We start from the raw sequence: 22,578 nt of genomic DNA, 5'->3' as shown, positions 1-22,578 counted from the left end.
CCTGGAATATGGCCATGATGTTTCTTCCTACATGCTGTTTAAGAATTGAAAAGCTACAAACTCCATCAATTAGGGTTAGAAGAACTGTTGCCAAACACATAACATGATATAAACATAATAATCACAGCAACAATGATCCAATCATTGACTCTTAAGCATTTGTCTATTTAATTCCAAACAGCGACTTTTTTTGTTGGCCCGGCAGTGTATATTTGCTTCTTAAGTTCAGGGTTTGTCTGGCCTACAACAGGGTCAAAAATGTACCATCGTTTGAGGGCAAAAAAAAACGCCCACGTCTTGTGGAGAATTCCTCTGATTTTTATTGTTAAATTAACATTTGATAAATATCATTATATAGCACACTAGGCCATTCTAGTAATGAGTTTGTGTTTAGCACCTCAGAAGACTACATAGGGACCTGTAATGTAAACCAGCAAAGACATTACACTAACAATGGAACTGAAAAATGGCTTTTATTTTTTATTTGACAATAAATCAGTTTTCTCTGAATCTAAGCATGATCAGATACATCAGAATAAAGTCTAAGACTGATTCCAGATTAAAACGTGATTAGACAGCAAGGTAAAAGCATGTGTGCGTTTCTCACCATTGAATGATTTCTGTGATCTGGGCCTCCCAGTGGGCCACACTCTCTTTCTTATCAGCCAGTTCTCTCATTTCCTCCTCCAGCTGTTTGTTACTGCTGCTCAACTTCTCAAACGAGGACATCGTCTACACACAATAAAAGATGTTATTAAATACACTACAGATTAAAAAGTTTAGATTTTTTTTTTTTTTTATTAATACTTTTTATTAAGCAAGGACACATTACATTGATCAAAAGTGACAGTAAAGACATGTATAATGTTACAAAAGATTTCTATTTCAAATAAATGCTGTTTTTTCTTTTACACTTTCTATTCGTAAAAGAATTCTGATAAAAATGTATCACGGTTTATACAAAAATATTAAGCAGCACAACTGTTTTCAACAATGAGAGAGATCATAAGAAGAATGATTTCTGAAGGATCATGTGATTGAAGACTGGAGTAATGATGCTGAAAATTTAGCTTTGCATCACAGGAATAAATTAAATATATCAAAATAGAAAGTTATTAAGTTGCAAAAGTAGAAATGTACATTGCAATAATATTTCACAATAATATTGTTTTTCTCTTTTTGATCAAATTAATGCAGCTTTGGTGAGCATAAAATAGATCTTTCAAAAGCATAAACCTTTACCGACCCCAATGATGTTTTTGAATGCAAGAACGGATAAGATTATACAGTACTTTCTTATAAACAAATAGTCATTCAGTCAACCCACAGACTTGATTCTGAAAATGTCATTTAGCACATCCCTAACCCAGCTATACATTTAATTTCAGTAAACAGAAAATAATCCTCATTTGAGGGTTTTACTCCTGCACAACCCAATTAACACAACAGGCTCGAAAGCATGCCGCCATCATCATTTCAGAAAATCACAAACCAATACGGCAATTTGAGGGGGCAGATGTAATTAAACGGACCAGAGAATCAGAGCCTGCAGGATGGACCACCATGCAAAGCCACCCACGTCCCTCTAATACCCTCTACATTTCCACCCCTAAACCACTAAGAACCACCAAACGCTCATGAATAAACATGACCCCCTCCGTCTGCAATGCCTCAGTTGACTTCGCAGTAAACATGTCTGCTAGTACACATTTATCCAGTCAACTCTGATTTAGATGCGCTCTCTATCTTAAGCAAGAGCTGGTGAGGTTGACCACCCCATAATTACACTTGCATTATTCAACATTTTCATTTAACACCAAGCTCTGACCGGAGTGCTGAACCCTCGCAGTGGTCCTCGGGATAACCGTTCCAGATTCCTGTCTGTTGATCAGCATATTTCCCTGTGCTTACACAGGGGGGAGGATGCTGACTGACTTCCCAGTAAAACATTGGCATGGTGGACCATATCTTCAGCTCAACACACTCATGGAAAGACTCAGTCCGCAAATGGCAACGGCATGTTTTCTTTCTTTCACAACTGAGTGCTGCCCTCCAAGGGTTCTTCTCTAAACATCTCTTGCGTGTTTTTTTGCACCACTCTGTGTGCTTTACACTCCATTTGAAGCGCTCAGAAACGGTCCCAAGAATTAATCAATGGTTTTAACAAAAAAGCATCAACTCTGACCACTAAGAAGCAAAGCGTCCTGTCATCTTCAGCGTAAAGACCACATCAAAAGTGAAGTGGAATCTTTGACTTCAGTAATATGAGAGTTGGAGGTTGTGGTTTCAGGATTGTGGGCTGATGTGTTAGTGTTGCACAGCATCCTGGAGCCACAGTAGTGTCATAGTATCCAAGCCTAAAAATACTGGTATGCCACAAATTTTTCAAATCGTAGTAGTTTTACTATATGAAACAGTTTATGCAGTAGCTAAAATTGTTTGCACACCAACAGTTTAACTTGAATCTGAGGGATGTCTAAAATACTGTAAAACAATAAACATGACAAACACAGTCGACTGTCATTCGAGAAGACTTAAAGGGTTAGTTCTCCCAAAAATTAAAACTCTGTCATTAATTACTCAAACCTGTAAAACTTTCGTTCATCTTCAATACACAAATGAAGATATTTTTGATGAAATCTGAGAGCTTCTGTCCCTCCATTGACAGCTACTCAACTACCACTTTGACGCTTTAAAAAGTTCATAAAGAGATCGTAAAACTAATCCATATGAATTGAGCGGTTTAGTCCAAATTTTCTGAAGAGACACAATCACTTTATATGATGAATAGATTGAATTTAAGCTTTTATTCCTATATAAACATTGATCAGCGGACATAAACAGAACCGAACCTGCTTGACGCGCAAGAACAAACCTCATTGGTTCTTGATGAAGCTCAAACGTCCTGCGTAACACGAGAATGAACCTCATTGGTTCTCACATGGCAAGTAAACATGCTTGAGCTTCATCAACTCACACATCAGTGATTTACCATCACTGATGTGTGAGTTGATGAATGTTTATATGTGAATAAAAGCCTAAATTCAATCTGTTTATCATATAAAGTGTTCAAGTCTCTTCAGAAAATTTAGACTAAACCGCTCAATTCATTTGGATTAGTTTTACGATCTCTTTATGAACTTTTTGAAGCGTCAAAAAGGTAGTTGAGTAGGAGTCAATGGAGGGACAGAAGCTCTCAGATTTCATCAAAAAGATCTTCATTTGTGTTCCGAAGATCAACGAAAGTCTGCGAAAATGACAGAATTCTCATTTTGGGTGAACAACCTTTTTAAGATGACAATATTCACCACCCTCTAAAAAAAACAACATGAGTGGCACTGAGATAATTCAGTTGGTGTAATATTGTGAGATATAATTTAAGCCAATGTAAAAATGCTGTTTGAGATTGACTTTACTTCTATCCACCTTATTCTGCTCTAAACAATGGGCGCTGCCATAACGACGACTCCGGTTCCATACTTCCGGTTCGTAGCGCTTGACCTGTACTAGTAGCGAGAGAAGTTCAGTTTTAACGCTAACCACTCTAAACGTTTACTTTATTGAATGCATCTGATACGGAATCGGACATGGGCATTATCTCCTTCTTATCTTATGCTCGAAACACTCAGTTTCTAAAAAGTTTGAAATCTTCTTTGAATTGTTAAAACAAATAACAACAGCACATGAGGAGCTTGAACTCATTCTCTCGCTGCTAGTACAGGTCAAGCGCTACGAACGGAAGTAGGCAACCGGAGTCGTCGTCATGGCAGCGCGCATTGTTTAGACTGAGCAGAATAAGGTGGATAATGTGACGTTTTTGTGAGAAAATGATTAGGTGTCAAGACCTGATTGTATCGCACTTCTATTTTCACTTCTGGCTCTATCATCCTGAAGTCAATGGTTTCTTTGAATGGGTGTTCGGTTAAATGCCTGAAATGACGTCTCTGTGGTTAACATGATAATATGTTCACGTTAGGGCTGAACGATACATCGAATTTTCATCGTCATCGCGATATGAACTCGCGCGATGAACACATCGCAACAGACAGCCTGACACGATGAATAACACCTGGTTCAGATTACAAGATTTTTGTGTCTGTTAAGATAGTCACGGTGTCAGATTACTCGATTTTGACTCCTAAAATCTTGTCGTGTCATGGACAAGAAACATGTCAGACTACACGTTGCTTTCCGACCAGTCATCGCGTGCCGTCACACGCACACATTCACTCGCAAACATTCACTCGCAAACATTCACTCGCACACACACACACACACACACACAGTCCCTCGCTCGCTCACTCACTCACTCACTCGCGCGCGCACACACACACACACACACACACACACACACACACACACTGTCCCTCGCTCACTCACTCACTCGCGCGCACACACACACTGTCCCTCGCTCACTCACTCGCGCTAAATAGTAATCCAGGCAGGTAATAAACGTTTGACCTATCACGCAAATAACCTATTAAAGCACTAAGACATGGGAACAGTATATTCTATTTTACAATGTCTATTTAAAAAAAAAAAAAAAAAAAAAATTCAGGAATTGTTGTTAGCTATAGCTAACATTCACATTTGAAAATTTATCGCAAGTCATATCGTCATCGCAATATTAAACAATGTTATCGCACATCGCAGCTTTTCCTCATATCGTGCAGCCCTAGTTCACGTTTTATTCTATGACATTAAATAGATCGGTAATGCCCTGCTCATGAGTTTTTAAGCTTTTATTTGAAAAGGTGGTTGCTTAAATGTGGCTAAATGGGACAGTCGGGAACATTAAACGTCGTCATGTCGACCAGGAAAACCCATTTAGTTAACTTTTACAGCATCGTTGTTAATACTCACACTCTTGCAAACTAATCTAACTCAAACTACAACTACAAAAGTTGTAGATCTGAAATAAAGATTGGTGGTGACGTTAAAGTCATGTGATCGTGGTGTAGTTTGTTTAAAGCCTAGCTTTAGCTTTTTACTTCTGACGATTGTTTTAGGCTTAACATTTCATAAAAGTAGTGTTCATTTGTGCTAATTATCTTGATGAACAACGCATGTAAAATCATAAACTTTTGTTGGTCACAGAGTTTATTTTCTGCAATAATCCAAAAGCCAATGGAAAAAACGTATCGTCTTAACGTCAAGGGAATCAGGGCGATGCTAACTTACAGGAAGGCAAAAAAAAAAAAAAGTCATCCATGCAGCACTCAATATGACTTTCCTAAAACAATGCCTAAATAGATATTTGGATATTGGTTAACATTATGCAATTGCCCGCAGTGCCAAAGGGACATCAATGGAAAAGCAAAGTCATTTCAGAGTTAAGAGCAAGTTATTTCATTTTTAAGAACGATTATAAAAACATTTGTTCTTTGAAATAACCTGCATCAGTGCATTAAGTAAATAGGCTGAACTCCCATTTCATGTTGACACTCAGTTATCGTGACAGCCATAGGAGTGTGTGAATGTTCACCTTGTCAAGTTCACTGGAAAGTTTCTTGTTCTCCTCTGACAGCAGCACTCGCTCTCTCTCGTACTTCTGTTTGTACTCGGTCTCAAACTCCTCTCGTTCGCTCTGACTGTGAGGGTGAAATGATTTATTGAGCATCAGGGTTACTCAGCATCCAACACACACTGCCAACATCCTAACACAAGCCAAACTCCATAGCTTATTTTTAAGAGGTCATGATCTACACTATATTTCTTTTTTTTTTCCTTAAGACCACTTACAATGTTAGTCAAGGTTCGTTGCACCACAAATTATTGTAATTTAGTTTTACAATCAGCATTTTCCACCCTCTCTGGCCCTTAGACTTATCAAGTAGAATAATACATTGAATAATACATGTAGTAAGATCAGTACCCCTCTCTGCGGGTCTTCTCAAGCTTGTCTTTGAGCATCATGATCTCTTTCTTCAAGGTGAGCTGCTGTCCCTCTGCTTCCCGCAGCTCCTTCTTCAGGTTCTTCAGTTCGTTGCCATGTTGTAGTTCCCTGCGTGACAGCTCTTCCTCATAGAACAGACTCTTCTTCTCCAGGTCTGCTCGTAATTTACTGAGCTCCTGGTGCTGCTCAGAGGACCCAACGCTTGGAGAACGGCCCACCTGCTTCTGCTGCTTCACGACACAGGGGAAAAAAAGGAGATTATCAGAAACATGTATACAGATCATTTTAAGATAGATTAAATTAATAAATGTGACAAATGAATGTTTTGTGATGTACATGCATAAAAACCTTCTCACAACATAAAATAATTTACTAATTAAATCAATGGAATCATAGTGTTAACAGAACACTATATTAATTTTCTAATTAATTAATTAACATTTTGCACACTTTCCAACCGACTTAATATTTTTACTAATAATCAATTTAATTATTTATTTAGGATTTAAGTGAGAAAAACTGAATAGGTTTCATAAAACAAGCAACATTTTGACCAAAAAGCTGAGAAAAAAGCATTTTTGTCAAAGACTACATCCAGATCAGATTCAGAAAGATGATCAAAACACAGATGGACTAGATCGAGTCCATCAACTCGCTAACTCCATCACTAAGGTTGCACATGATATACCTCGTCCTGGGGTGACATTTCATTCTGTAATATTAGGCAGTTTTGATTTATATGCTGTTTAATGTTGATGATCGCATTATTTTACATATGCATCTGCTAACATGATATGGCTTGTTTCTGCTTCTTCTTCACGTGTCTTTTGATTTCCGTCAATGGCATGGAAAGAGTTAATAAAAGCAAGCCAACAGACATCACAAAGCACTCTTAATTTTCCATGCTTGTCGCATTGTGCATAAAACCCCCTTTAACAGTGGCAAAATCACTGTAACACCTTTATTTTCAGAGAAAAGGTGTGTTTGTGTGCACATACCTTCATTCCATCCAGCTCTTCTTCCAGTTGTCTGCTGTACTGCTCACTGCGTTCCCTCAACTTCTTCTCTTTCTGAGCTTCAGCAGACCACTCTTCAGTCTGGGCCTCCATCTACACACACAGACACAGAGTTTACACATGTAAAAAACAGACTCCTCTGTTCAGCCGTTCTCCTCCACACTAACCTCTTTCTTTGCCCGCTCAGCTTTGCGCACATCCAGCCGAAGCGCTTCCACCTTCTGATTGAGGGAATCCATCTCCTCCTCTTTGTCCCGAAGCTGTCGGGAGAGTCGTTGTTTCTGTGACCGCAGCTCCGTCACCCTCTCGCTCAACTCTGCAAACTCCTGCATGGCCATTTTCCTCTGGCTGTCTGCCTCTTTCAGCTCCTTCCCCTGAGCTTTCAGCTTCTCTGAGGAGTCCTGCAGGCCCTATAGCCAAACAGTAAACAAAGTTGTACAAAAGATTAATTAATTAATAACTATTAATAACTGTATTAATTATACACTATAATTAGGGATTATAATGATGCTGTGATACTGTGCTTGTGTACTCGTACTCTTTAATATGCTCCGATACCAACAACCAATACCACGCAGCGTGTTCAGTTCGTACTGCTTGTGACAAAGAAAAACCGACAACAGAGCGAACAGAGAGCAGAATGGAGATATCTGAGATGTATTGAATTAATGGCATGTTAAACAAATGAAATATTTACGCCTATATAGCTGCTGTGCGTGAGCTGATAAACGAAACGAGCAGTGGATTGAGCGTGCAGCAGTTCAGTCTTGCGAGCTTGTCGATCGCATATCCCTTTTTCACAGAATCACTGGAAAGTTTGTAGTTTGGTCGGATATGGCAATAGCAAAGAAGGTAAAACGAAGCACATATTACTAACGTTAACTGATGGTAAAAGGAGAGAGCGCATTCTTGGCTGCTGATTGCTCGATCAGCACACACGAGTCAATTTCGATTCAAATTAAAACGTATATGGAAGTAAAAACTTGAACTGTAACATGATTTATTTATAACAAGTGGTTCCCTGCATTATTACAAGACATCTACAGGACAAAAAGTTTACTGTGCACAAACATCCGAAGCGTGCGCCCAGAAAGCCGCGTCTCAGACAGCGATTGAATACGCCACTGAATTCTCTTTCACGTCTTCTTGCGTTGAACTGACGAATTCACACAAAATTATGTAAAAACACCCGTCTTTGCGAGTTGGTTATGTCTTAAGTGAACAGTTGAGAAATAAAACTCATGTGTACCAGTATATTGGATCCGTGCATTTGGTCTTAAAGGGACAGCAGCTTAATAAACCGCCTGCAGTGTTTTTAAAATTAATCAAATCAACAAAGGACAAATAAATCACACACTGCTCTTGACTGAATGATTTTTGTAACATTAATAAAGATTAATCTATATTTAATTTATACAGTAAAGACTATGCAGTGTTATTTTACATTTGATTACTTTATTCAAATTCTATACCTGAAAACTACTGTTAGAACTACCTGAAAAGCAGTTGTTTTTTTGTTTATTGCATTTATTTGTACTATCTGTAATTGGTTATTTGTTCTTATTTTATTACTGACTGTTTCCTTGTTTTGGAATGTTTTCAATGTACAATAATTAGGCTAGTAGTTTTTGATGTAGTATCAAAATTGTAATATTTCACTGGTATCTAAACATTTGAACCAGTGACCCAACCAGACCAGTAAAAAATAAAATAAAATCCTTAGCACTGAGCCCTGCTGAAGCAGCTCTACAAATGTGCTGTGCTGTGCTATTAAATGAAAGATAAAATATGATAGAGCAAAGAATGAACAGTGAAAGTAACAGAGGCTTGTACAATACATTTTAAAGCAACACCAAGGAACTTTTTCTCTGCGGTCGCCCTACAGGTTGGAAGCGGAATTGTCCATTACCGCTGTCGTAAATAATTTAGCCTACCGCATCCTACTATCGCACACGCACACGCACGCTCGCTGTTTATCCAGCACTGGCTTTGGAATCTATTGTAACGTTTGCCGTAAAGCAAGTCAAATTTGTAGTTTTCTTATGTCTCATTAGAACTACAGAAACGCGACCCGATCTGGCAATCTTACATAGCGTGGATATACCAGATAAAGGACCGCAAAGCGGTGGCATAAGTGCCTTTCACCCTGTTACGACTTGATGAACCACTGAAACGATTTTGGAAACATTATTAAAAATAAAAGGTAAAAAATCCTACTTAGTGTTGCTTTAACAGGAATAATTAAGCAAGAAAATAGCTGAAGGAAATATTATTTGCTAAACAAATTAAATCAATGAATATGATTCATACTCTTTTGGATTCCCTACCTAATATATTTAAAAAATTATAAATGCAATGAAAATACAGGTATTAGTATCGGCGAGTATCAAAAATGAAAGTATTGGTATTGGCCTCGTTCTGGAAAAAGTGGTATCAGTGCATTCCTAATTATAATAATAAAACAATCTATTACAATTAATAAAAATAAAGATTGAATACTTAATTAATATTCAATTTAAATGTATAATTATTATTTTACACACTTTCATACCAACTTGTTTATTAATATAAAACTTATTTATTGAACATTTGAGTCATTTATTATACGGTATATTGCAGTGGTTGCCTATTTTTAGAAGTTCAACAAAAGTTGAGGTGAATTTTGTCATCTACTAAATTATTCTAATCAGTGAAAATTAAACAGATGCATACAGCATAACATAATACATCATTATACCTCTCAAGAGATATTATGCAGCGCTTTCAAACAAATCTGTAGTGAGAGACATTGCTTGTGTGAAGCTGTGTACCTTCTGCAGGTCATCTCTTTCCTGCTTCGTGCTCTTGAGCTGTTTCTCTAGAGATCGGATCTGTTTGGAGGAGTCTTCCAGATCCCTGCGGGCAGAACTGGTCTGTTCTAACTTCTGCTCCACCTGTCCTGTATCTGAAAGGGGGAGGAGAGAGACAAGAATACATGGAAGGGGCACAAACAACAACGTGAGACATTAAAAACATTGTGTATTTATGAGATTCAGTTGAGACACAACTGTAAATGTCATGTGCAAAACAAACATGCATTTCTTGGTATGAGAAAAAGCAGCAATTTATGTTGATCAAAATTGTTAGTAAAACCTCTATAGACAAAAAGTTTAGTCACATCAAGCTAAATTTGTGTGATTCATGTTTATATGAGATTACCTGCGATCTGTTTCCTTAGCATTTCTATCTCCTCCTTCAGTCCACGGATCTCAAACTCTTTGTTGGAGGAAACAGGCCCGTCCCCGCTGGAATACTGCAGAGCCTGAACTGCTTTTGTGGACTCTGAGGACCAGAAGACATTACGACTGTCAGCCAGAAAGACTAACAACTCTGGGATTATTTCAGCAGAAAATAGGCTAAGGACATGAGTGCAGACACCTTGTAGTTTGCGACTGAGCTCCAGTTTTTCCTGCTCCAGACGGCGGATCCTCCGTTCATACGCCTCAGTAGCCAGACTGTCCTCCAGGCCTCGCTGCACGCCCACGTCCATCTGCGTAGGTGCCACAGACTCCCGCAGGCAACCGCGGTCAGACAGCGTACTGTAGGGGAAAACAGGGTCAGGGGTCAAATGATCACACTAGAGCAGGGGTTCTCAAACTCTGGCCCTCAAGGTCCACTTCCCTGCAGAGGTTAGATACAACCCTAATCAAACACAACTGAACAAGCTAATCGAGGTCTTCAGGGTTATGAATAGGGTTATTCATGTTTAATGAATAGCCTCGGGTTCGGGTTTGTAACTTAGAAAAACTATATAGGCTATACATATCTATGCGTGCCGTGTGCTTGGCTGCTTGCTGTGTTGTGATCGTAATTATGTGAGAACGCGAGAGAGAAAGTAGCCTACGTGCAGTTTCAGCACCGTCGTCCTCTGATTGCGGTGTTGTGACCGAAATAGTGCGCGCGGGAGCACAAAAACAGTTTTGTAAAATTACATATGAATCATTTTTATTTTATCATATATCATCTTACAAAACTGTTTTGCACATGTGCTCCCGCGCACGCTATTTCAGTCACAACACCGCAATCAGAGGACGGCGCTGAAACCATCAACTGTCGATGCTGTTCTCTTCCTTCATAACTCGTACTGAGAAGGATGTATTAGTGTAAATAGTTGTGCAACTGCGCAAACTTTGTTTTGAAGTTTAATGTTTCAGTTCCAGGGGAATTTGTGACTGTTTCTCGTAAGAAAATCCGTGCTTTTTCTCTTTTTTTTCTTGTGTGCTCACTGATGAGGGGGCCACTGTGCCTTGGTGAAATGGTGTTTGTACATCTAGCCTATTTTTTTAATTATCGTTGCAAGCAATCATAAAATACAGCATATTGCATAAAAAAAAAGGTATTTACTGTGAGAAACGGACCTCGGGTTCTGGTCGGGCTCTGGCTTAAAATATAACCGTAATGGTCGGGTCGGGTTAAATGATTTCTGGTACGGGCCGGGTTCGGGCTTAAGTTTAAATCCTGTGCAGACCTTTAGGCAGCATGAGTTTGATCATGGTCTGAGTTAAACTGTGTAGGAAAGTGGACCTCAAGGGCCAGAGTTGAGAACTCCTGCACTAGAGACTTATACGAGTCAAGATATCATCAATTTTAGGGCTGATTTTTGTTTTAAACAGGACGGATTTGAACCTGCATCTCCAGCATGATCACCTCAGATGAGTTTTACAGTGATATCTTACCAGTTGCTGGTGTAGGTGAAACCTACAAATGGGAGATGGTGTCCTGAGAAGGCGGTGTGGGAAGGAGGTGGCATTGTCTCCTAAACAGAGCAGAGATCATAAGCTGTAGCATCTCTAAAAGATCTGGGTTGGTAACCCAAAGGTTGTGGGTTCAAACCCAACAATGTGTGATCGTCATTAAGGTAGGTCAAAAATAAAAGTGCAATTTACTGCTGTATTCTTGAGGCAGTCGTCATCCACGTCAAAGTTTGATGTGTCAGATGGGCTGCTGACTTCAGGGATGTAGGGGGCGTCACAGTTGCGGATGTTCTGCCAGTCAATGCCGGAAAAGAAGGGGTGCTGTTTGAAGTCCACAATGCCGTTCTGACCTAGCCTGTGCTCTCTGCAACAGATGAGTCTGCGGATCAGGTCTTTGGCATTTTCCGAGACTTCTGTCACATGGGCAGGGAACTGGAACCGTTCCTGCGGGAAACAAGGTATGAAAAGAAAACCACTTAATAAAAGACACAATATTGGAGACACAATTGCTGTTGCTTTTATAAAAGTGTTCTGCATTACAGTGTCAAAGAGGACCTATTACGCCCTTTTACAGTCTTGATTTTGTTTTTGGGGTCTACAAGAATAAGTTTTCATGCTTGAATGTTTGATGATTGGTCAACCGCTTCCAGCGTGTTTCAGAAACATCACGCCCTTTATCATAACTGCAAGTTTCAACACACCACCAAGCCTTGTCCCTTTTTTTGTCTATACCTTGGGGCGGGAATTATTTAAATGAGGAATAGTGATGTGTTTGTTCCCGGAAGAAAACTCAAGACTACAATGGAGGCGTTTCAGGGAGTTCAGAAACAATGCTTCCTGATATTGAGAATAACTCCCTTTGGAGTAACTTTGTGCTGTGTGACTTTGCAGATCTTTTTTCATGCTCAAACAGCAACATTACACACTAAAGAAAGCTGGAAATGTAAAAAAACTTTATAGATCCTCTTTGAAGGTGTTCTTAAAAGCTTTGTGTTATGCCTAAAAAGCATTAAGCATTGTAAAATCACTGCAGTGCATGGCCTTTCATGGATTATTGTTTTAAAATAACATTGCTATGAGTCTATACCTTGTGGTTCATAATCTTGCCATACGTTTCCACCAGGGACTCTGCATAGAAAGGAGTTTCCCCGTACAGCATCTCGTACATGCAGACGCCCAGTGACCACCAGTCACATTCGGGGCCATATTTCCCTTTCCCGTCCTCCATAGCTTGCAGGATCTCAGGAGAGATGTAGTCTGGAGTGCCCACAGCCACAGAGGACTGCACCTGTGATGACAGAAAACGAGTTTAAGAGCATGCTGGAAAGTTCAACAGGAGAAAAGGCTGCATATTACACTCAAAACTGGAACACATTCTCAATTTAGTAAGCTTAATTGGACTGGTTTAATTTACACTTAATTTCTGCTTTGGAAACAAAGTCGAGTTTACAAGGAACTGGTTGACAGCCATACAGAATTTTCTGCTTTGTTGTCTTAGTCATGTCTGTACTAAACTGCACTAGTCATTTACTGCTATTTAGTCAAGGGTCTAGCTACATTTTAATAGTCTGTCTAGTGGTTTTTAAACTTTAACATTTTTTGGATCAAAAAGACACTTTATATTATATGAAATGCATCCTGGTGTCAATTCATGACACAATGTCAGGTCTCTACCTGCAGGGCTGTGATGCCTGGTAAAGACTTTTTGCATGAATGCAATTATTTGCATGAATCTCACAAAACCTGTCAAGAACATGGCTTTTCTTTTTCCTTTTCTCTTTGTCATTAAGTATAGCCAGTCTTTTTGACAGGTATCATGAGATTCATCTATTTACTGTGGTGTTTGTTATTACGACTGCAGGAAAATTCAGGACCTGGCATGTTGAGAACAGAAACAGAGAGGGGTTCAGTGTCTGTCTGAGCAGATCACATCACAACACATCCTGTCAGGGAACAAGGCTGAAAGGCAAACTGATCCCTGAAAATGCGTCTTTATTGGCACAACACTCATCACTATAAAATGCAAATTAATAACTCAAGCCATTTCATTGGTTGCAGCCAGCAGAGGTGGGCGTGGCCTAGGGGAACATGTCGCTCAAAGTATTCAGATACACAAAGACCTCTCAGAGCACAAACCACATTGAGAGAGAAAAAAGAGATAGAGATATCACTAATGAACAAGGGGGATGATTGGAGCTTCCTGGCCTGGGTTTAAGTGGGCTGAGCAGCCGGAAACCGCCTGTAATGCAGCCTGTGGCAGATGTGTGCAGCTGGAAGAATTTGTGGAAGTGAGGCAGTAAATTAGCTGCTCTCGCTGGCAGTGACACACACTTGAAAACACACGGACATGTGAAGAGAGTTAGGCACACACGTGCGAACACGCAGAGACCACACTCACGCTGCTCTTGTCAGAAGTCGGGGGGATATCCAGCCGAGCTGTCTGCGACGTGCCAGAAAACAGCAGCACATATCAGATCAAGTGAAATACTCACCCCTTCTTCAAAGACAACTCTGAAATACAACTCTGATCAGAAACTGCCTTTCAAACCGAGGGTGTCCTCTGGGTCTCCCATTATTTTATATTAAAACAGTGTGCCTACATGATTGAGCTGGAGCCCAATTTCTTCAACAGAATTGTTTTTTTGTTAAGCACAACTCTCAATTTATTGTCCAAGCCCTTCTCATCAGAAAACTAGATGAAAGAGCATGTGTCAGATGACATAAAACTCTTTTTGTAGCATTTTCTTTGAGGCTAGAATACACTACAACTTTTGCACAGTTTTTTTTTTAGATGAGTCAACAATAGTTGCCGAAAGTCTTTTCGCCAGTCGGAGTTGACAGATTTCACAGAAAATCGCACAGTGTGTGATGGATGCAGACTCTGATTTTTAGCATCAGAATATGATTCCATCCTGGCGGAGGATATAGAAACGTTTGATATTTTGAGCCCATTTTAGAAAACATATTGTAATGTATGATGCATCGCTACTGATTCACACAGATAAAACAACTGATAGCGCCAATCACCTCTTACTCCCATTATAATCTATAGTGTCCATACTGGCCATACTGCATTCAAATGCGCTTGGCTTGTTTTTTTCTTAGGCGACTTAGCGCATAGAGTCGCTACAAATACTACTGCAGTCATCCCTGCACATTTGTTTCATCTGCCACGAGTCTTTTAGCAATGAGCTACATGTTTCTGTTGAGTTTGTTGTGTTCGAAGTCTGGTAGTGTATGACCCTCAGCCGGCAAGTGTATAATGCCCAGTTTTTCTCTGTAACCATTGACAAAGTAGGCAAGTGAACAATGCCTAGGTTTAAATCTGTTCGGATTTTAAAAATCGTGTAGTGTATTCCAGCCTTCAGCTGTGTAGTAATAATCTAATAATCTACACATGCACTGAAACTGACTTTATTTTTAAGAACCTTAAATGCCGATACACTTGCACTACCATTCAAAAGTTTGGGGTCGTAAGATTAAAAAAACAAAAACAAATTAATCTCTCTTGCTCACCGAGGCTGTATTAATTTGATCCAAAATACAGTAAAACATAAATATTGTGGAAATATTATTACAATTTAAAATAACTTGTTTTCTATTTTAATATATTTTAAAATGTAATTGATTCCTGTAATGGCAAAGCTGAATTACTCCAGTCATCAGTGTCACATGATCCTTCAGAAATAATTCTAATATGCTGACTTGATGCTCAAGAAACATTTATTATTGTTATCAATGTTCAAAACAGTTATGCTACTTAATTTGTGTGGATTTTTTTTAAAAACGTGATACTTTTTTCAGGATTCTTGAATATAATAGAAAGAACATTATTTATTTTAAATAGTTTTTTTGTTTTCTTTATGAATTTGATGCGTGCTTGCTAAATAAAAATAGTCATTTCTTGAGAAAAAAAAAACACTGCCCCCCAACTTTTAAACAGTAGTGTAATTGAGGCAAAACATTGTTGGGATATGAAGTGAACTAAAATATGGGACAACCAACCCAAAACTGATCCCAAAAAATAGCTACACACTTACATCACACTTAAAAAAAAATCCTCAATGTCACTGCATAAGATAGACTTGATTCCAAAGTATTTTCTCGTTCACTTTCTCCCTAGTGATTTAAAAATATATATCTTCAGTAATGGATTATGCAATTCGCAATGCCTCGGGAGACTTTTTAAGTCCCATGAGGCATATGCTGTAAGTGACATTTTATTAGGATGTTTTCTTGGAATCAATGCCATTACTTTGGTGTTGGTAGCACCAGTTGAGCTAGAGAAACACTGATGAGAGCTTTGCATTAAAATAAATATGTTTTGTTTTTACATTTACACATTCCTGTTGTGAGGCTTTCAAGTTCAAGATCTGTCTGACTCATTACAGTGTAGATTAAAACCCTAAAAACACTAAAACGCATTATCAGCTCTAAACAGCAAACCCAATGACTTCCTCCTCCTGTGAAATATGAGGATTAATCTTCTGGTGTGCTCTTATGTCTGCATATCCACTGATATTCAAACAGCTAACATACATACCGTTCCATCCTCCCTGAGTTTAAGACAGGAGCCGAAATCTGCAAGCCGAATGTGTCCATTCACATCCATGAGAATGTTATCTGGCTTGATGTCTCTGTCAGAGAGAAAACAGAATGACACATTAACACAAAATCAATAAAAGATTTGAGATGTTATATGTTGATGTGAAAGAATTTGCTATGAGCCATGTTCAAAGCTGCCATGGTTGTGGATTCAAATCCCAGGGAACACACACACGAACCACATTTACTCTTTGAATGCACAGCAAGTTGTTTCGGATACGAGTGCATGCAAAAATACATTAACGTAAATGTAAATATTGCTGTTATTATTGTATTTGGTTTACATGAAGCAAAAATATTTTTTGAGGCATGCTACAGCTTAGAGCCAGAGGACTTTAGAGAGCTTCTTAATGAGACGGAGCAGTAATTCACAGTGGGCTTCACAGTGGGGACTTGTGTCCGCCCCGTAAATCACCTCTATTCCTGAGAGAGCCACAGAGGAAACGGCTCTGTGACACAGAAAGCCTCCATCCACTCCACATAACACAAGCTCTTATGAGAGGAAGTCAAAACAAACAGAGGTCAGAGATTTGAACCTGTCATTTGCAGGGCAGGATTAGTCTTAATAGGGTATGAGAGGTGTTCTCTGCCCCGTCTGTGACCTGCCCATGGGGAAACCGGCACTAGAAGCATAAACAAACAGGCATCAAAGTGTCGCAAGTTCATGTCTCCATTACAGCTTATATGAACCTATGTGTGAGAGAACACGCTCGAGGCGAGAGCGAAACACACACTGTTCTTATTCTTTTTCACGCTCACGCTCTTGTTCGCCCCTCGTAAATTTGATCCAGGAGGGTTGACGTGGAGCAGTAATAAAGACGGAGTGAATGTTAGCATGTGCCTTGTATAGACATGAATTACTACAACACTCGTGAGGTGAGTTTCCTTCAATATCTCACCCAAACGGCCCTGAATCCTGTAACAATGTTCAATGGGCAGTCGTTGTTTTTTAGCTTTTTTTTAAATAACCATAGTAAAAAGCCCTATTGAGATTTATAATGAAAACAGTTGTACTAAGAGCTGATGGAAACTTGATACTGAGGTATATCATATTCTACAATTTTTGCAGCATTTTTATATTCCTGAAATTTAAGAAATGAGTCTGTGCAAACTGAATATAAACTGCTACTGAAATAGAAACCAAGCAATCAACAAAACCTCCTGTCGCTTGTGGCGGTTTGTCTACTGGTTACGAGAAAAACTCATGCCTGGTTAAGACAAGGCTATAATATTAGTAAATGCTTCACCCTAAACATAATTGAAACATACATAAATTTACATTTTCCATCATCTTTTAGACATTTGGAAATTACCTACAACATCCTACATTACCATTCAAATGTTTGGGGTCAGTAAAGAAATTAACACTTTTACACTCCAACATTAATTTTTTACTGTATTTTTTATCAAATAAATAGAACCTCGCTGAGCATTAGAGACTTGCAAAAACATTTTTAAAAAAATCTTACTGACCCCAAACTTTCAAACAGTAGAGTACATTATGATCTTTTTGCATGCAAGAGATTTGAGAGCTAAATATCAAATGCTTCCTCGCACAAAGACTTTTTTTAAAGTGAATGAAGTCCTGATCATGCTTTTATTGTATGTAAAAAGCAGCATGAAAAATTCAGAAGAAAGTGAGTCATATGGGTTTGGGATTTTTTTTTTTTTTGGTGAACTATTGCCTTAATGTGCTCATGGTTGTGACATCATAGCCATGACAATATATGAATGCCTCATTTTTGCAGTTTAGTTTCAATAAATGTTCAGTGCAGACTGGGGTTGTGAACTATAGAGGATTTCACATAAAAAAAAAAAAGTTTTTCATGGAATGTCCCCTTCAAAACACTCCTGCTGCGACTCCATTTGAGAGCTAAGGAATGAAAACAAAGAGTACTTTCGTGGTCTACTACAATTTATAGTCATAACTGGGGACTCTTCCAAAAAAAATCAGCACGGGAAGCCTGGACAGTCATGGAGACTTCCTCACAGGGAACACTTCTCTGGGCACATTAAAGAGTCTCTACAAGCTGTGTGAATCGGATCACTGATTTTATCCTTTATACGGCAGCGGAAACTTCACATTTGTCCCAGATGAGGACCTGTGTGGATTTGGCCCGTGTGTGGGTACGGGCACGACACTGGTTTGGATTGCCTCATTAGAGGCCGTGTTTATTTGTTCCGCCCCTCTCCGGCTGCTTTCCCTCCATGTTTCCACAGAGGCAGAGCTACTGTGAAGGGAGGCCGCCTCAGGAGAACAGGCGGAACGGTTCACATGCAAACCAATACTGATTAACATGACTCATCTGGTGCTCGAGATCAGGATCTCCTGGAGTCTGTTCTGGGATCAGAGGAAAATGGTGATGACACTCGAAAAATACAGTTTCAACATTTCATATCTTAAACACTCATGCACGCCATCAAATCAAAGCTTGTGAAATACCACTTTTCTTAAAAGGAGAACTGACTTAAAAGACCTTAGTTTCTTCTTTAGACAAATATAAAACATAGACCTTGCTGAGATTTGAGAAGCAGTCGTCAAAAGTCGTTAAACTGCTGTTGTATTGCTGAGGTTATTTTAACCACTGACTCTGCACAACCTCATCCTATGAAAGTACATACAAAGAGAATTTGCTTTTGCAGCGCAGAAAACCGTCGTCTCGACATGTACACAACACAAACCAACTACAGTGTTTGAGAACGGGAAACAGTAATACAATTATCAGTAATAAAATAATAACTAATAATCATATTACGAGCAATAGCACAAATAAATACAATAGAACAAACATTTACAAATGAAATAAACAGTTATTTTCAGGTTTTTCATGTAGGTCTAACTTTTCAGGTAGGGTACAGAAATAGTAATCAAATATAAAATATCACTGCATTGTCTTCTTTACTGTAAAAATATAGATTACATTTATTCAGTCAAGAGCAGTGAACGATTTTTCTTTTGTTTGATTAACATAAAAACAGACAGCAGCAGGATAATTAGGCTGCTGTCACTTTAAGAGCTGCACGGACCCAATATACTGTTACACATGTATCTCATGTTAACGTTTAATGTTTAACCAACTACGTTTACGATGATACTCGACAGGCAATTTGAGAATTTTGTGTGAATATAAACGTGCAAGCTCAGGAAGTCGTGAAAGAGTATTCGCGCGATGTGAGACATGGTACTCTGGATACCAAAGTTGAATATTTAAATTGGCAAGGCTAAAAAATCCGCAAATTATCAAATTCTGTGAAGATGCAGCTCTGGCCCGATCGGGCAAGTGAACTGGCCCGAGTGTCTTTCACGCCCCACGGGTGCCATCGGGCAGTCCTTTTTGTCGAGGCCTGTAAAACTTTTATTAAACTAAAAATTATTCCTGAAATTAAAGCGGAAATAAAACAAAAAATGAAAAACTTAAACTTAGAAAAAAAACTTAAAATGATGCCTTGGCAACTAACTAAAATAAGTTTAAGTAGTAAAATTACGAACACTAAATTTGAAATGGAAATAAATAGAAATATTAAATAGAAATATAAGAAATCTAATAAAAATGACAAACGCACATAACAAAATTACTAAAATTTTTAAATTAAAATAAAATAAATCTTAAAAGCTAATTAAAAATAATAATAATAAATACTATATTAGTACGTAAACAATTAAATAACACTGGTCTAATAACTAATATACAGACACAATTTAGGTTTTTTTTTCAGATTTTTAATGAGTTCACAGGTCAAATATAAGAATATAACCTAGTGAGATACATCTAACAACATGACATAATCATCCGTTCGACGGATTAAGGATCAAGGTCGACGTCCCTCCTGCCAGTAGGTGAACTAAACCCCAGTCCTCCTGACAACACCGGAGCTAACATCATCCCCTCAGCCAGTCAAAGTGTTGAAAGAAAAACTTATCTTCCTCTCACATGAAGGATGCTACACACAGGCCCTGACAGAAACACAACGCTGGGAAGCAGGAGGACATTAAAATGTGATTAGAGCTGGTTTCCTGCTCTGTCGAGTCGACGCACGTCACCACAGCTGCGGCGAGACTACAAATGCAAATTTATATGAAAGGCTAATGTTTTATGTATTTGAGGAGCGGAAAAGAGTGTCTTAAATATAATAAAATAATATATCAACCATTGAACAAGCTATCAGCGTCTGTCAAAATTCTTGCTGATGTATGTGGTCAACAAAGACCAAGAGGACATTATTAAGATGAGTTTGAGGAAAACAATCAAGAAAGAGAGAGATGTGTCCCTGTAGACTGTATTCACCTCCCATTAGGGTTGGGACGATACACTTATCTCCTGATACAATACTATTACGATTCTTGGGTGCCGATTAGATATGTATTGAGATTTTTAAAAATAGGTATAAATGACCTTATTGTGTGAATGGTCATGCAATGTTTCATGTCCTCAGGGTCTCTTTAACACACACACACACAGAGAGAGAGAGAGAGAGAGAGAGAGAGAGAGAGAGAGAGAGAGAGAGAGAGAGAGAGAGAGAGAGAGAGAGAGAGAGAGAGAGAGAGAGAGAGAGAGAGAGAGAGAGAGAGAGAGAGAGAGAGAGAGAGAGAGAGAGAGAGAGAGAGAGAGAGAGAGAGAGACAGGAGGGGCAGCAGCTGGTCAGTAGATGGGCAGGTGGTGGAAGACTGTGTGTGTGTGAGTGATAGAGACAGTAAAGGATCAGTGGGCACTGAGAAACAGAGCCGTGTTGTTAAAAATAACTTCTCTCTCTTTCTTTCTCAGCCAGCCCAAAAAATGCTTTGATCCACAGAGCATTCCAACGCACTTATTAGTCGCTCTCTGTAGGACATGATTCTTATTCTGCAATCAATTATTTCTTAATAACTTATGAATAATGACCATTTATTTACTGATTCAGAAAGTAGTCATACATGCAGGATACATGTACATTCAACCACTATTTCAAAATTAACCATTTCACAATTCACATCAGTGTCCTGATCATCCTATAAGGGTTTATTCTGCCATAATCACTAACATACGACATACATGCACAGAACACAAACTTAACTATCGTTCGGATATAGTTCAGATTTATTCTGCAAGGATGCATTAAAATGACCGAAATTGACAGTCTAGACATTTATAATGTTACAAAAGATTCTAGAAAAAAAAATATCCTAGAAAACCACTAACAAAACTACATAAGAAACAAAACTACATAAGAAAAAAGATATAAATATGGGTTTACTTGCAATGAGGATAAACATGGTTTTGTGTGTTTATTATAGTGCCTGGTGAGAACATGAAACAAATAAATTAACCAATAATAAACTAGGGGTGGGCGATATACTGGTAGACACAATTAAACAGTGGAAATTCGTCAACTGGTAGTTTTTTTGGACTATTGTCTCTACCACGGTTATGCTCAAGTCACGTTGCTGTGCTGCACCATCACAAAAACGTACCATTTGCATGCATTTTTAAGCATTGTTGTTTAAAAACAAGTGATTTAAGCAGCGAAAGACAACTAATTTCACTATATGCGGGCGCTGTGAGATGGTTTCTGAGCGATGTCTGAGAGACGCACGCACATGAAGCCACTGCTCAGAGCGCGTGAGGACTGAACTGAGTGCTTTTTGCCACCTAACCGGGTTTAATAGAAATTGGGTGAAAAAGAAAAATGTCCTAATAAAGGCAAGCTGATGCCAACCTCACGGCATGATGACGAGACCACTGGAAACTCTTATCAGACGAGCTATGTTTACAGAAAAAGAGATTGGTACTGCCAAGATACTGAGAGAGACAGAATTCCACAAATTCCTAACATTAACATGGTGCTAGGATTGGCTGTGTCCACCAAATAGTTTTTTCCGAAGGCCAGCATATTTTTTTCAAATATTTTCAATGGTAGCGTCGTGTATTTAAAAATGCCAGCAGCGTGACAAGACACTCAGCGTCTATTTCACACTGGGCGCTTGGCGTTTTTTCCAGACCTTTTTTGGGATAAAATTTAATTTTCAAAGCTCATCACTGTCGCTTTTTACCCAGCTGTCCAATCACAATGGAGGAGGGGCGGGACAATTATGCTACGTCGATCATGTGCTCTCAAGAGCCCGAAGCAAAGCATTTTCAAAAGGGCTCCTGGTGTGTTTTCGGCTGGCTAAAAAGGCTTTGTTGGACACATGACCTTAGTTTGATCTGCACTGCTATTAGTCATGTCTGCAAAGGCAGGCTTAGTGTTGTCAAAAATATCAATATTTATCAATATCAATCAATATTGTCTTTAAATTCAATTTACTATTTGAAATCAAGCTTCCTTGTGCTGTGTGTCAGCTACTGCAACA

At 38.8% G+C, this 22,578-nt stretch overlaps 1 protein-coding gene across 7 annotated transcripts in view; it reads right to left on the bottom strand.

Annotated features, from left to right (window-relative positions):
* Nucleotides 1–22,578, bottom strand: part of cdc42bpaa (CDC42 binding protein kinase alpha (DMPK-like) a) — a 76,431-nt gene that overhangs the window by 18,880 nt on the left and 34,973 nt on the right. For 3 of the 7 annotated variants that reach the window (XM_079853939.1, XM_079853942.1, XM_079853941.1), the window contains exons 6-17: nt 16,189–16,282; nt 12,733–12,933; nt 11,838–12,089; nt 11,628–11,707; nt 10,330–10,490; nt 10,111–10,233; nt 9,723–9,856; nt 7,080–7,322; nt 6,895–7,005; nt 5,876–6,123; nt 5,486–5,591; nt 608–732 (exon numbers count right to left, since the gene is read on the bottom strand). In XM_079853939.1, the coding sequence (XP_079710065.1) occupies nt 608–732; nt 5,486–5,591; nt 5,876–6,123; nt 6,895–7,005; nt 7,080–7,322; nt 9,723–9,856; nt 10,111–10,233; nt 10,330–10,490; nt 11,628–11,707; nt 11,838–12,089; nt 12,733–12,933; nt 16,189–16,282 (1,878 nt within the window). Of the gene's footprint in view, nt 1–607; nt 733–5,485; nt 5,592–5,875; nt 6,127–6,894; nt 7,006–7,079; nt 7,323–9,722; nt 9,857–10,110; nt 10,234–10,329; nt 10,491–11,627; nt 11,708–11,837; nt 12,090–12,732; nt 12,934–14,043; nt 14,086–16,188; nt 16,283–22,578 lie in introns of all 7 variants that reach the window. The other 4 variants (XM_079853938.1, XM_079853943.1, XM_079853937.1 and 1 more) reach the window with 3 other exon arrangements.

This window comes from Squalius cephalus (genome assembly GCF_949319135.1).
Source record: "Squalius cephalus genome assembly, chromosome: 20".
Taxonomy (NCBI): domain Eukaryota; kingdom Metazoa; phylum Chordata; class Actinopteri; order Cypriniformes; family Leuciscidae; genus Squalius; species Squalius cephalus.
Note: the sequence above shows the minus strand (reverse complement) of the source record. Positions and strands in the feature narration are given on the sequence as shown.